The sequence below is a fragment of the Melanotaenia boesemani genome, chromosome 6 (genome assembly GCF_017639745.1).
Source record: "Melanotaenia boesemani isolate fMelBoe1 chromosome 6, fMelBoe1.pri, whole genome shotgun sequence".
Taxonomy (NCBI): domain Eukaryota; kingdom Metazoa; phylum Chordata; class Actinopteri; order Atheriniformes; family Melanotaeniidae; genus Melanotaenia; species Melanotaenia boesemani.
Window position 1 is genome coordinate 20593204 of NC_055687.1, and position 14951 is coordinate 20608154.

General features: G+C 37.1%; 3 protein-coding genes across 6 annotated transcripts; all 3 read left to right on the forward strand.

The window, feature by feature from the left end:
• Window positions 1-65: 65 nt before the first annotated feature.
• Window positions 66-2547, forward strand: LOC121642232 (speriolin-like protein). Its single transcript, XM_041988838.1, has 4 exons — window positions 66-243; window positions 1581-1790; window positions 1870-1994; window positions 2136-2547. Exons 1-4 carry the CDS (start codon window positions 84-86, stop codon window positions 2466-2468), a joined length of 828 nt encoding a protein of 275 aa, XP_041844772.1. The 5' UTR covers window positions 66-83; the 3' UTR covers window positions 2469-2547.
• Window positions 2548-3538: 991 nt separating this feature from the next.
• On the forward strand, window positions 3539-8027 carry smpd5 (sphingomyelin phosphodiesterase 5). Of its 4 annotated transcripts, none has more exons than XM_041988831.1 (8): window positions 3539-3727; window positions 4621-6042; window positions 6519-6594; window positions 6713-6853; window positions 6941-7030; window positions 7126-7189; window positions 7295-7454; window positions 7622-8027. In XM_041988831.1, exons 2-8 carry the CDS (start codon window positions 4945-4947, stop codon window positions 7727-7729), a joined length of 1737 nt encoding a protein of 578 aa, XP_041844765.1. In that variant the 5' UTR covers window positions 3539-3727; window positions 4621-4944; the 3' UTR covers window positions 7730-8027. The 4 variants fall into 4 exon arrangements, with proteins under 4 accessions (XP_041844765.1, XP_041844764.1, XP_041844767.1 ...); XM_041988830.1 differs by having other exon boundaries at window positions 4840-6042; XM_041988833.1 differs by having other exon boundaries at window positions 4988-6042.
• A 1765-nt stretch (window positions 8028-9792) lies between these two features.
• On the forward strand, window positions 9793-12426 carry malsu1 (mitochondrial assembly of ribosomal large subunit 1). The gene is made up of 4 exons (XM_041988839.1): window positions 9793-10169; window positions 11372-11547; window positions 11636-11717; window positions 11813-12426. The coding sequence occupies exons 1-4, from the start codon at window positions 9812-9814 to the stop codon at window positions 11965-11967; spliced, it is 771 nt and encodes a 256-aa protein (XP_041844773.1). The 5' UTR covers window positions 9793-9811; the 3' UTR covers window positions 11968-12426.
• The last annotated feature ends 2525 nt before the right edge of the window (window positions 12427-14951 follow it).

The window sequence follows — 14951 nt, forward strand, 5'->3', positions numbered from 1 at the left end:
TTTTTATTCAAATTTGTTTGCTTTTCTCTGCTTGGCTAGTTTTTGGGAGTTCGAGGCACAGCTCGAGATCTGTGAATCTCACCATGGATCTGGGGTACCCTGATGCAGTCTTGCAGGCCCAAAATGAGCATCTCATGCAGGAAAATGGTCAGCTGAGGGCCGTGTTAAGTCTGCTCAAAGAAAACGTGGAGCTAAAATCTATGATGCAAAGCTTCAACAATCACACTCGGGGGGAGTTCACAGGTATGGTGTTTCTCTTTACCACTAGATGGCAGCCCTGTTTCAGTTTAGACACGGTAGAGTCGATATGATTACTTCAATGACCAGTGGTTAAGAATTTTGTCAATGTGCTTATTTAATAAAGCAATAACATGTAATTGTCACACAAGGTGACGGGTAAGCATGAACAAATGAAATGTATTTGTTCATTTGAGCAAATTATGCAGTTCAACAGCTGATATAGAAAATGTCTCAAGTAGTTTCTATAGCAACAGAGTAATACAATGTTAATAACCATTTTTATACAGCTTAGGTTAGTAATAAAAATATTATTTTAACAGCCTTATGCAGGGCAGCTCATTCAAAAATATCCTTTCCTATATCCTATACTCATTGTACAATCAAAAAGGAACAAAAACATAACTAATGATAACTAGAGATTCACTAGGGATAAAACAAATTTAAAATATTACAATATAAAGACATTCATAGAATCTTTGGCACCTGTGTTTTTATCAAATGGCATTTTATTTTTCTGTCTATACATTAATAAGTGTATTTTTATTTGCATAAGTCTTTCCAGTGTTTTCTTTAACCAGTAGATCGTCTTTGTCATGCTCCAAGGCAATTTGTTTATGTGAACCCAACTGCAAAAGAAAAAAAAAAAAAGTTCTTGTAATTATGTGAGAAAATGATGTTTTTAAAGAACATAGTCTAACAGATTTAATCTCATATTCTTAATTTAATTTAATACATTTGAAGCTTCAGTTTTCGTAGGAAGAAAATAAATGAACAGAGCTCATTATACATTTTCCCACTAAGCTTTTTTTTTTTTTTTTTTTTTTTTTGGCAAATCATTAATAGTAACAATATAATACTGCTAAAGTCACTGAAGGAATCTTGGGGCTCCCAAGGCCACCTGTCCTTTTTTTTATACCTACTTAATTCAGTTTAGGGTTGCCTATTCCAGCTGTTATCAGGCAAGAAATAGTGTATGCCCTGAGCAAGTTACCAGTCCATCACAGAAAGAAAAAAACAGACACTCACTAAGATGCCTGTTTTTCGACTGTGGGGAAAAAAACTGAGGAGAACCCATGCAAACCCAGTCACTATTCAAACCAGTAACATTTTTACAGTGTTAACCACCACTGATAACCTGATGATGCTAGTGATAACCACAAAGTTATCAGTAACTTTATATATATTCAATACCATGCTGGGAACAAATGTAAGGAGGTCAAAACAAGCAGGATGTGGTCAGACCTCATTCCCAGTCTGTCAACTACAACCTTCGTCTTTGTTTAAGTAAAGTACAATCTCTCCTTCATTGTTATGATAATTGATCAGAACTGTTTGTACAGTCTCAGGCATCAAGTCATCCACCCAGATGCAAAACACCTTTGACGAGCAAGTGTTCAAGAAAGATTTGCAGCCAACCAAATCCAAACATGAGCCCCGAACATCATCTCCCATCAACTTCAAGTCTTTTCTCCAAAGCTCTGCATGCAAAGACACAGATGAGGCAGAAGAGCTTCAAAAGTGCCAAACCGAGAGCCCTCTTTGTGACAAAGGTTTCACAGTCCTAACAATTTTGGAGCAATAATAAAGTTGCTTGTACTTTTTGTTTTCACTTATATTATTCATTTGCAGGTCTTCAAAAGCTGCTTGGAGAGATTGCCTTTCAACTAGATAGGAGAATTCTGTCCCACATCTTCCAGGCCTGTGAGAGGTTCTATGGTTTCTCAGTGCTCAGGATACCAGAGAAGATCATAGATGCAAGTTTATAAAAACCTCTATTCAGTTATCACAGATGTGCCCGTTAATGAAATTACTTTTTGATATGGCAGTCCAAGTAAACACATTGCCATTGAAAGACTTAAAAGGAAATATTAAACCTGCGTCATCCTGTCTTACAGGTTAGTACACACCCACTGACGGGGAAGGTGGATAAGGGCTATCAACTTTATCTCACTGAGAGGTATGAAGACCTCATGGACAAGCTGAGCCAGCTTGGATACAAACAAGCACTTCACCCTCTTTTCTCTGAATTCATTGTCAACACCTTTGGGATCCTAAAGGACAGGCTTAGTAAAAACAGTCCCCAGTGGGCCGACTACAATAATTCGGACTTTGTGAGGAAGGTGATAGTAACCACTGCCCCTAGCAAACTTCAGAAGGACCTGCTACTTGTGCTTGATTGTCTCTGCTGCATGGCAGCAAGTGACAAAAAACCACTGCTTTATTGGTAGACATTCCTGCATCCAACAAAACAGCAAGCTGGAGAACCTTATACATCTTGAAGTGAAAAACAACGCTAATAAATGACAGCATGAGATGAACATTGTGTGACTAAGATTTTCTGGAAAAAATGCCCACCACACATATTTGCTTGGTTGCTCATTTCGACTCCACAGTATATGTAAGAACTGATCAGCTGTCTGTAAACTGATGATAGTTTGAAGCAGAATTCACAACAAAATTTAAGTGCTCAGTGAATCATGTTCCTCAGCAGTATAAGCCTGTAGCAGTATAATTAAGAGTCACCTAAGCCAGTCCTAACTCTTCATCGAAAAGGAAAGTTTTTATTCTGAATTTTAAAGGCAGAGGGGGTGTCTGCTTCCCAAACCCAAAAGTGGGAGCTGGTTCCTTTAGGAAAGAGACCGGATAACTATAGGTTCAGTCTCCCATTCTGCCTTTAGAAACTCTAGGAACCACAAGTAAACCTTTAGTCTGTGAGTGAAGTGCTGTGTTAGAAAGATATGGAACCACGAGATCTTGAAAATACGATGGAGAATGGTCACTAAATAAAATCTGATGCATATTTAATGGGGAAATGCTGTTTGTTAGAAAAGAAATAAATCCAGAATGGAGAAAAGTCTTCATTGCATGATAAAATAATATAACCATGTCAGATTTTCAATTTGATATTTAAAGCTCTAATGTGTGTTTTCTTGCCTTAGTGGATGCAGGAGGACCAAGTAGAGTAGAACTAGATTTGCTGGACGGTAGTTCTCTTCTGTAATGAATTTTACAATCAAGTGGGGCGTTGTTTTTATCATGGACGTTTTTACTCACTAATAAGTCAATCAGAAAATGAAGCTAAACTTGAATTAGCCATGAGTTCTAACTAACTAACTAACTAACTAACTAACTAACTAACTAACTAACTAACTAACTAACTAACTAAACTGTAAATTAGTAACATACTAATGAAGTTAGCAACTTTTCTGTAGTTCGCCTCAGGTAGGCTAACGTGTCAGACGGACCAGACACCATGGTAACGCCGTAGGGGTGTGGCTTAATAATGCCACAAGCGGCTGAGAACAAGGAGGGTTTATATTCCAAAGGGTTACTTTTGTTGGTCTAGTAAATCTGTTTCCAACCCGAGGACTGATGGTTGCGTCCTTGCAAATGACAAACAGATAATTAAATGTAATGACATAAGTACACAAAAAGGTTGCTGATCGAATGGGTTCATCGGGCAGAATGCCCCAATTTTCGTGCTAAGGTAAGACCATATGGGCTTCCAGTTTAGCTAGAGATTTTAAGCTAGCGGCGCAAAATGACAGGTGACTGCTTTCAGTTGTAACTGACTTGTTGGTAGACTTTTATAAAGCGTGTATTAAACGTGATTATTCACTGACCTCGCTAAATGTTATTTTATGGTTCTGATAAACCACCGATATGTGAATGTAAAGCATTTGAGAATGGTTATTAAGTTAAACTGGTATCGTTAACGCAACTGTTGTGATTCAGTGCGAGTACCTGTGCTGCAATTCCTCAACCTGTACGAGTGTCCAGTGAAAAGACACATTGACACGGACAGCTCCCAGTTACGACACGGTAGCTGGATTTTAACACACCCGTTGTCTGTAAAATACAGATGTCTTTTACATATTAGTTTTTTAAACCAATATTTAGTCAAACAAAAGTTATTGCAAGAATAAAAGTCAATAAGCTGCTGTGGGAGTGAACACGTGAACGCATCACTGCGACGTTCAAAGAAAAGTCCATACAGTGTAGATTTCCCAATAAATCACCATTATAACGCAGCACTCCTACTGTTTGTAGCTGGTTTACCCTAAAGAAAAACAACCATCTCATAATTAGACTGTTTGAATAGAAATTATTGTACAATGCATTGTTAATATATTATAAGTGAATTAAATGGTAATTAAAAATATAAATGTAATAATACATGTTTAGTAAAATATTTGTTTAACTGATACCTCACCAAACCTGTTTTACTTAGTATCTTACATAAGTACATAAGTAACTTAGTATAATACATAAGTATTTGTGGTGTTTAGGCAGACTTTGCTTTGTAGTCTTATTTAGCAACGCTGTACAGATGGTGACAGTTGGATTACAGCATTTTTTTTTCTATTTGCCTCTTAAAAGTGATCAAGGCAAATTGCATAAGCATGCTTTAAGCCGGTCTGATGTTTCCCGTGAACCTCACAATACTGCAGTCACATCAGAAACATTCTCTGTTGCTTCATGTTTTCCACTGCGTGTACAGACAAGTCAATAAGCCAGGTATTTCTGAGCGTTCTTACTGTAAATTTACAGGCAAACACAAAAATGTGCAAATAGTTTGACATCTTTCTCCTGTTTTAGTGCCTGGCGGAGCTTGTGAAGGAGAGACTGTTTCCAGGAATGCATCCGGAACCGGATGTCTGGATGTTGTTTGTCGTAATCGTTGTTTAGAGAAAGTGGAAAGGCATGGCCCTGGAAGAATCTCCCTTTCCTAATGGGTTTGTTGCAGGTATCCATGCTGTGGGATGGACACTCATCCTGCCTTGTTTCTGGTGTCTTGATTGCGTCATTGCTGTATGCAAGTCCACCACCCAGGAGCAACTCCAGCGAGAAGAACAGGAATGCTACTTTCATCCCCTCAAGGTCTTCTTTGGCTCCATTCTCTTCTTCATTCTTTTTCTTATCACAGCCCCCTTGGCTTTCCTGGGCTTTATGCTCTGGGCACCCCTTCAGGCATGCCGCAGGCCATTTTACTACCACAGAGAACCACCATCCTCACCAGAAATAGAGATTCACAAAGGCTTTGAGCTCGCAGGAAAGGCATCATTTGGTTTTGCCACAGCCAACCTGTGTTTGTTACCTGAAAGTCTGGCTCGATTTAACAACCTGGGCCACACTCAGCACAGGGCATCTGCCATCGGTGAGCGGATTGTACAGGGTGTGTGTCGACCCCATATCAGGATCTTGATTGACTCCCCCAGCAGCTGTGGCACTCTCAGCCCCTCAAACAGCATTCTCCCCACAGCCAGCTCAAATACATATGGGGCTACAGGACAGTCACAACCACCAGTAAACCACCATGTCGAATCAACCCAAAGACAGTTTAGAGTGGTTCGTGTGCCTTGTGATGACACAGAAGAGCCATCATCTGAGTCATCTTCTCCATGCCTCAATTCCAATCAGAATTCCAACCAGCAGGGCCGATCGAGCCACCGGCGTGCTCCCCGCGCTTTGCTCTCTCAGGGTCTCCGCCAGCAAGGTGATGTACCGTGGGAGGTGTCGTCTTTGTTTCCAGCTGATGTTGATATACTGTGCCTGGAAGAGGTGTTTGATAAGAGAGCTGCTCAGAAGCTCACCAATATATTAAAGCCAGTGTTTGGACACATACTGTATGACGTTGGCGTATATGCCTGCCAGCCACCCTGCAGATGTACCTCTTTTAAGTTCTTCAACAGTGGCCTGTTCCTTGCCAGCAGATTCCCTGTGCTGGAGGTTCAGTACAAGTGCTTTCCAAACAGTCGTGGGGAAGATGCGCTGGCTGCCAAGGGCCTCCTCTCTGCTAAGGTGACTAGTTTTATGACCTGCCTCATTTTGAAATGTGTTTTGTTAATTGATATTTTAGCCTCATGTGCCGAAAGTGTTCAGAGTGTTGACGGTGGAAGGTTTCACCAGAATTTGAGTTTGAAAATACTTGGAAATAGATAATCTATTGAGTAAGAGCCTTTTTTTTCCCTTCAGTATTATTAAACTTCTGATTCTTGATTAATCTGTGAGAGATGAGGCATAAATGTTATATTAATAATGTCTAACACGGTAATAAATCTTCTTTATGGGAAAAACATCTCAGACATAATTATGCTGCAGATGTTTGCATAGTTTGAAGGGATCTCTTATATCATTAATTAAGTACCAAGCAGTTTTGATAACTAGCTGAAACTAAAAAATAGGTTGATTTCATTAATTACTGTCATGCTTTTTTTTCCTTAACTCTGAACGAACATTAAAAAAATATGATGCAATACATGCATTGAAATTCTCAGGTGTTAATCGGGCAGAATAAAAAACAGAAGAAAGTGGTCGGCTATTTTAACTGCACACATCTTCACGCACCAGAGGGCAAGTCACACTTTTTAAATTGGTTTCTTTTGGTAAAATTAACATTTTTACATGTTGCTATGAGGAGAAAAAAAAAAACCAAGTCAGGTGTATGATACCCTCTCTGCTCTCTAACCAGGTGAAGGGGATATTCGCTGTGAGCAGTTGAACATGGTTACCAAGTGGATTGTTGATTTTCAGACTGCCTACAAACAGCCAGAGGAGGAAGTTGTTTTTGATGTGCTCTGTGGTGATTTCAACTTTGATAACTGCTCACCTGGTGCGGCTTTCATACAATTAGCTATTTTGTCAATATTTTTGTATTTTTCTAAAAGTACTGTAAGTACATGTGGTTGTGTTTGAGCAGATGACCATCTGGAACAGAATCACCATATTTTTGAAGATTATAAAGACCCTTGCAGAGCTGGACCTGGAAAGGAAAAGCCTTGGGTCATTGGTTAGTATTATTTACACATAACAGATTAGATTGAATATATATCAGATATATGGCAAATATAATACATTGGTTATTACTGTGGTTTGCTCCCGAAGGTACTCTCCTGGAGCAGCCAACTCTATATGAAGATGAGGTAAACTCCCCAGATAGTCTACAAAGGTATTCTCAGCTCTGCTGGTTTCAATATGTTGAGATTACATCTATTTACACTTTAATAATTACTGTGGCATGACACCCTGTGCTGTCTTCCTTATGTCTATACAGAACTTTGGAAAGAGATGATCTGAGGAGGTATTATATCTCCCCTCCTGTTCCTGCAGCAAGCTCTCCCCTAGTTTATCCAGAGACTGGCCAGCCTTGGATTGGACGTAGAATTGACTACATCCTCTACCGAGAAAACTCCATTTCAAAGCAGTGCCGAACAGTACGTACATCACTTTTTTCATCTTTCTCTGTTCAATTCTCATTTTTTTTTATATCTATGAAGATACAAGTAACTATGACATTAAATAAACTGGTAATAAATATAACATACTTGCACATGTAAAAATAATAATAGTCGTGTTTTATAACTTTCTTGTTTCCATCCAGGAAATTGAAGAGGTGACCTTTATAACCCACCTGGCAGGCCTCACGGATCATATTCCTGTGGGCTTGAGACTGAATGTCGTTATGGAATCTGACTGTGACGATGAATGAAAATCTTCAAACAATGGGAGCAAAACATACAAAAATGTACACAGCATTCCTTTATACAGGGAAAACTATGTTTTGATAACATGGCTGAATTTGTAAACTGAGTAAATATGTGTTGGCAAATAAGATTGTACCACAAATTAATTTTATTTTTATGGATTTATTGAGGTTTTTTTAATGCACACATTTTATATAAATGTAAGTGTTGTACAGGCCAGATGTGTTAGTTTTTGTAAAACAGTATGTTTTTAGAATTTTCCACAGAATTTTTTCCTACAGAATAAAAGCAGACTTAATTTTATTGTGTATTTTGCCTTTAATGTTACAGCAATTATAAAGTCTGAATATAGCCCTCTGACAAAATGACACAGTAGGCATAATTTTAATCATAAGCTGAAAATAACTGGACATTTATCCAACGATTATACTTTTTTTTTATCTGAGTCTTTTTGTTTCTGCGTATTTATAGGTGCACATTTCTCAGTTTAGAGATAGTTTTACTTTATACTCTTGATATGATAAAGAAATTTTAGCTTCCATGTAGTTTGTAGATAGTAATTTTGGGTTAGGGTTAGTAAGTTTTAATATTGTTAATATAAATGTGTGCTAATGGCAATTTAAATAATAAACTAGTTTAACTTTTTTCCCTTTCTGTGGGTTGTGAAGGTTGTGGGTATAAGGAGAGAGATTTGGTGATTTGACCTTCTCATTCGGGAACAGGTTATTTTTTAAAGGAACAACATAAAACAGGAAGAAATTTTTAGATCCACTTCCTACCTTGTAACATTGTTTAGCTTCTGGTTTTTCAGCTTTCAGTACAAAATGCAACAACAATCTGATGAGAGTTACTGAATTTGCATTATGAACAGTTTAGACATGTTCCACAAAGAAGCAGTTCACATGTTAAAATGCTGGCTGAATATGAGCTATCATGGAAAATAAAGCCACATTAGTCTGTTTAATTACAGGTGAACATTTACTCACATGCCAGACTTAAAACATTTTAAATAGGGAAAAACAAGCCTCATTAACCAACATCTGCATATCCAACAGAGTGATGATGGAGAATTATATCAATGTTTATTGTTTCCTGCAGGTTACAAGTATACCCTTACCCTCCAACTTTCCACAAGTCAGCCACGGACTGACTGAATGAATGAATAAATATTTTGCTCCCCTGTGGATGAGAGATGACGTAAGCAGTAAGAAGGGAAGTAGGCAGTCTTCAGGGTGGGCCCAGGCCTGGTAGGCCCATCCAAAACATTGCAGTAGCCTTAAGCAGGCTACTCCAATGGTTCCCAACCTATTTTCCTTGGGGACCCATTTTATGCAAATACTAAAAAGCCATGGATTCCTGTTCCACCCTGTGCTGTTTATGCTTTAAAAAGTGAAATTCTCCTCATAAATGTGTTCTTGCTGAGTCCTGTCCTTCCACAAAGCCAAAGTTAAGAACATATAGCCTCCCTTTTTATTTATTTATTTATTTATTTATTTATTTATTTATTTATTAAAATAGGGATTATTTGTTGACAGTAATCACAATGGCTCTAAATGTCCAAAGCCTTGGGGGTCTCCTGTGCTCTTAATTGCTTTGCTCCTTAATACAAATAATTACATGAAGAGATAATGAGCATATATTTTTTTAAATAAAAAAGATCACTGAGAAGAGAAACAATCTGATGATAGTTGGATGCAGGATTATATTATCTACACAACAACAACAAAAAATATAAGGCAGTTTTTCTTTTACAACATTGACCATTATAAAACAGTACTTGCTCTGAAATTGGTCAGACTCGAAACTCCTTTCACCACTACAGCTTTAAAAACAAGAGTGGCGAAATGTTAGTTCACAAATTTAAACTATAATCTAGATAAGTTTAATAGGTTTAATAGTGGGACATTTTATAATCCTGCCTTGTCACATGGATTTAGAAAACAACGTCCTAAACCCTGAGGTCAATACCATTCATTGTCGGTAGAGGGTGGCCTTAACCTATTGCAAGCAGACAGAAACCAACAAAGAAGAGGTACGAACCAATCATAAACCAAGGACAAGAGGTACTTCCTGTTTGTGGCCCATGAATGATAAACTCGTGGACAACGTTGCATGCAGCAAGTATAAAAGTTAAAATTATGAACGTTCTCCATCGCTCAAGAAATCTGTTAACAGTGTGGTGTAAAAGTAGCTATTTATTAGAACCGACTAGTGTTTTTAAAGGCGTCAGTTTGTTAAGTGAAGCTCGGTCCCAAAGCCTTACAGTAAATTTGGCTACATGTAAACAACGCTGTTATGAGGCAGCTTCGCCCAGGTGTCGCTTTAACGCAACAAGATATTACTGTGATAATGGTGCAAGTAGACATTCTGAGAGCACAGGCATGTTTGAAGAAGCAAAAGATGAAATGGACATGAACCACAAACACACCGACTCCATCAGTCCGAGTAAGTCATTATTGGGTGTATTTGTGATCTACTGGGAGCTGTAGTCTGTCGCTGACGGAGGTTTGCAGGGCTGTCAGTATTCGAGAGGGGTTTGGAGCGGTGGGGAGAGGGACTGTCCTTCATGGATGAGAGTTTAGCCATCATCCTCTCTTCTAACACTGGAAAATAATGCACTTTAAAAACTGTAGTAGTAAGTCTCCTTAGTTCCTAAATACCTATAAAAGATAAGGTGATGCAGCAAAATGGTAATCACATCTCTTAAAAAAAATAAATAAATGAATAAAGCAGACTGTTGGCATAACATTTAAAATGAGCTTATAGAAACAGATTTTCTGTCTCAGCACTTGGTATATAATATTCGTTTAATATTCAAGTTTCTAAACATTTGCAAATTATTGTATTAATCTTTTATTCACATTTCACATAGCCAGTTTACTTTTTGGAAACAGGATTGTATTTGCAGAGACCCCTTTTAGGCTTTGAAGATTTTTTTCTACATTCAGTGACAATATTCATTGTCATTTAATTCAACAATTATTTTCTTAGTGTCTCGTTATCTTTTTTATTCCATAAATGTCAGTAAGTCATGAAAGCTGACTCACGCAATTTGCTAAAGCACAGGTCATATGCTTTTTTTTTTTTTCTTTTTTCCTGTTAGAATACCTTTTTTTATAATACATTTAAACATCAAATTTTACTTTCTGCGAGTTAGAAATGGCGATTTTTAAAAAGTTATTTCAACTACTAAAATGTAATTATTTACTGTTAATTATACATTGAATCAGACAGCTCCCTTAATTGTAATTGATTTTCTATGGAAAAAAAAAAATACCGATTAACAAAAACTAGTAGTATTATGTACATTAACTCACTAAGACAGCATTAGTTACAAAGGTGCTGTGATTATTTCAGGTAGCACAAATAACATGTTCCAAACTAATCAATGGCTTACAGAATATATAATAATAATAACAACAATAAAAAATAGCGGTTTAGATTTATATAGTGCTTTTCAATGCACCCCAATTGCTTTACATTAATTCATTCACTCCACACTCACGACGGTAACCTACATGTGTTTCCACAGCTGCCTTGAGCAAGCTACCAGAAATACTGCTGCCAGTCTGTCCCAGTGGCCTCGCCACATAATACTGAACTGCCTGGATATGCTGTTTTAGACATTTTGTGTCATCTTTTTGCAGGATTTTCAGAGACTTTCACTCTCGATGTCCTGGTGTCTCTTCTGCGTCAGGAAAATGCTGTGGACCTCTGTGTGATTAAAGTTCCAGACCATATCAAATATACAGAGTACTTCATTGTTGTCAGTGGTGTATCACCGAGACACCTCCGTGCGATGGCACTTTATGCTGTCAAAGTGGTAACGCACCTTTAAGTACTCACTAGTAGATATTTTGTGTAACATGTATTTGTTTGAGAAGCATTTATTATGGATGCTCTTCTTCCAGTACAAGTTTCTGAAGAAAGATGAGAATCAAAGTGTCAAGCTTGAAGGGAAGGATGCAGAGGACTGGATGTGCATTGACTTTGGTATGTATATTCTTGAAGACCCAGTTTCTACAGCTGTATGTGCACAGTGGTATTTGTTAATGTAGTTACATAAATTTGTTTCTATTTTTCCTCAGGTAATATGGTTGTTCACTTTATGCTGCCAGAGGCCAGAGAAGTGTATGAACTTGAAAAACTGTGGACTCTGCGTGCCTATGATGAACAGCTGAAGAATATTCCTACTGAGCTGCTCCCAGAAGATTTCATACTGGATATTGAGCTTACAAAGTGACAAATCATTTTAAGCTGTGCCCTGGCTAACCAGCTTCTTTAGAACATTTGGTACTTTATTTTTATACCTCTTTGAGCAGTAATTAAATGGGCTTTTGTCATTTACAAGGAGAGATTTAAATGGACCCATCCATTTTTACAGCTAAAAAACGAAGCATGGCTTCATCATTCTGAATAATTTTATATATACACATTTCTTGTTCATATTATTTAACCATTACATCACTAAGAAAAACATATTTGTGAAATGTCAGTTTGATGAAAGCATTTTTTTATCATAGGTTGATGGTTGAAATAAATAATATTTCAACCACTCTACTCACGTTATAATTGTTCTTAATAATTATATTGTTGCAGGGGTTTGTATTTATCTGCCTTTACTGCAAGGTTTTGGGTATTAGACAAAAGCTTTCTTGTATAAGAGGATGTAAACAACTATTAAAACAGTACTTTGAACAGATTTACTGGTTATGTTGTACAGTACTAAAACTACCTTAGTTGTATATGCAACATGTTTCCTTGGCAATTAACCTTATTTTATTCAAACCATGGACAAGGTTCCACTTACAATTGCATTTTTTTTTATTTTTTTTTTTTATCTTTCATGAAGTTGTCATCTACATTTCATCACATCAGGATTTTGCTTTCTGTGATTTGCCAGTTATTCGTGGACCTATTGAGTAACAGCTGCATCATCAGGGGTAGATAGATGCTCTTCCTTACAACAAATTTAAAATGATCTTTCAGCTCCTATTTAACATTTGATATGTTGCGTTTCTACTCTGTTATTTTTAGAGTTTATGATATTAGTAAGAAATTATATTTGGTTTTATAAATTTTAAACGGCATTCAGACTTTCTGGACATAAGACTAAATCTTTGGCTTGTACAGATTTCTTCCATGTAAGGAATGTTAATGCTGTATGTTGATCACAAAAATCCAGTTCTCTGGACCCATCTTCTTGCAGCCAGGAGATACAGGGAGAGCGGTTTTTCCTAGAAACAATTTTGACCTGCTGTCAGGACTGCAGCTGTGTCCCCGCTGGCGCCTGCAGCCCCAGTTTGATAAGTGAGAACCTTTTTTAAGCTTTTAACCCCTCGGCAGATGAAATGCAGTGAAATGTGCAACGATATCTTAACCAGAATTAACATTATCCTTCTCAAAAGGGTTCTCTTTAAAATATCTATATTTAAATAAAATTACCCTCAATAAAGATACAGATTACACACTGGACACATTCACAAAGCGATTTGATTTGTTGAGAGTTTAAGTTTAGGAACACTCTCCTTAAGAAACAAGGTTCACCAAAACAAACTGTTCAAGTTGGTGTTTCGGCCAATTCAAAGAAGTTGATTGCTTCTTACAGGAAAAGACATGTTGTTGGCCAAACTATTATTCGTGACATGCATTAACCTGGCACTCACATGCACTAAAAGACTTACCAGTAAATGGGTAACATATAAGTAAGTCGGTCAGCACTTGAATGAAATTGTGTTTACAGTCTGCAGCCGGTCGATGGTTCGCAGAGAGCTCACATTCACAATACCATTCCTCGCTGTTTTAAAGCTATACTGCCTAAAATGTGACAATGGATAATGAATCTAATTTTTTTTTATTCTAATTTTAGTTTCTGCATGAAGACGTCATCTTTCCAAACACTTGAAAATAGCTGACCATCATCTGCCGTTTAAAGTTATACATCATCAACTTTATTAAAACTTGTCATGCTGCTTGTGGTCTTTTAAGTGAACAGCCTAAATTGAACATTTTCTATCTGTCCACTTATATTTTGCCAAGATAGTCTGCCTTTGTACTGTATTTAATGCAAACAAAAAAATGATAAAATACTACAAAATGACAATTACCTAGACCTTTTTGAAATTTACAATTAAATTCAATTAAATTTAGGTTGCTGATCATTCACAATACCATTCCTCACAGTTTTAAAACTATACTGCCTACAATGTGACAATGGATAATGAATTCTCCCATCATCGTGTAGAAATAATGATACATTTACATCTGAAAGTAAGGATGGAGAATTATAAAACTTTTAAGGTATATTTGAATTATCTAGGATTTTCTTTTGTAGATAGACCGAATGTGAACGTAAACTCAAGTATGCACAAATCTCAGAGGGTATGAATGCACATACACATACTTTACCCCCATAACTTCCTAGCAAGTGACCATCATACTTCATTGACTTTCTGTCAGGACATTAGCTAAATGTGGAAAAGCAATGAAGCAGGAGAAGCCTGGCAGAGCCTGGCAGGACCTGGAGTTGGATGTTTGCAACTCGTGGGGTGTGCTATCTGAACTTAAACTGTGTCCAATGTTTTAAACACTAATGTTCAAATGCAAGATGGACATGGATAATAGTGAATTTATATAAGTTTCCAGCTGAAAAATAAGAAATGGAAGTAGACTGATTTTGTTTAGAGATACTTTCATGAAAAATGAATGTGTATATTGCGGCTTATTGTTATACATTACTATATATGCAATATCTTTGGCTTAATCATAATATTTAGGGACCAAATGGTATGGAACCAGATTCTCTCTAGTGGATAGAAGGAAACCTGAAAGAAATGTTCCTCTCAAAATTTGCCATTCCAGCTAATTTTGTCATTATCTGCCAAAATGGTTTACCCACTGTTGTGGGGCCATCAGAAGTCTATGATGTCGTGTATTATGAGGAAAAGGAATATTAGTTAGCTTTTGCAATGGAATATCTGTTTTGCAGGATTTATTGCTGTGTAAAGATACATCATGCTGCCTTGAACACCTCATTTTCTTGCACTTCTTTCCACACAAATGATTGAACTGCCATGCAGCATAAAGCTTTTCATCCAGTTTTAGTTTGTATCATATTCTATGCGGGTGTATGTACACTGCAACATGATAATACACAATGGAAAGAGCAGGGTAATCAGTAGCTGTTTATTACTCCCCCAGTATGCAGCTAGCTAGCAATTAATCTTT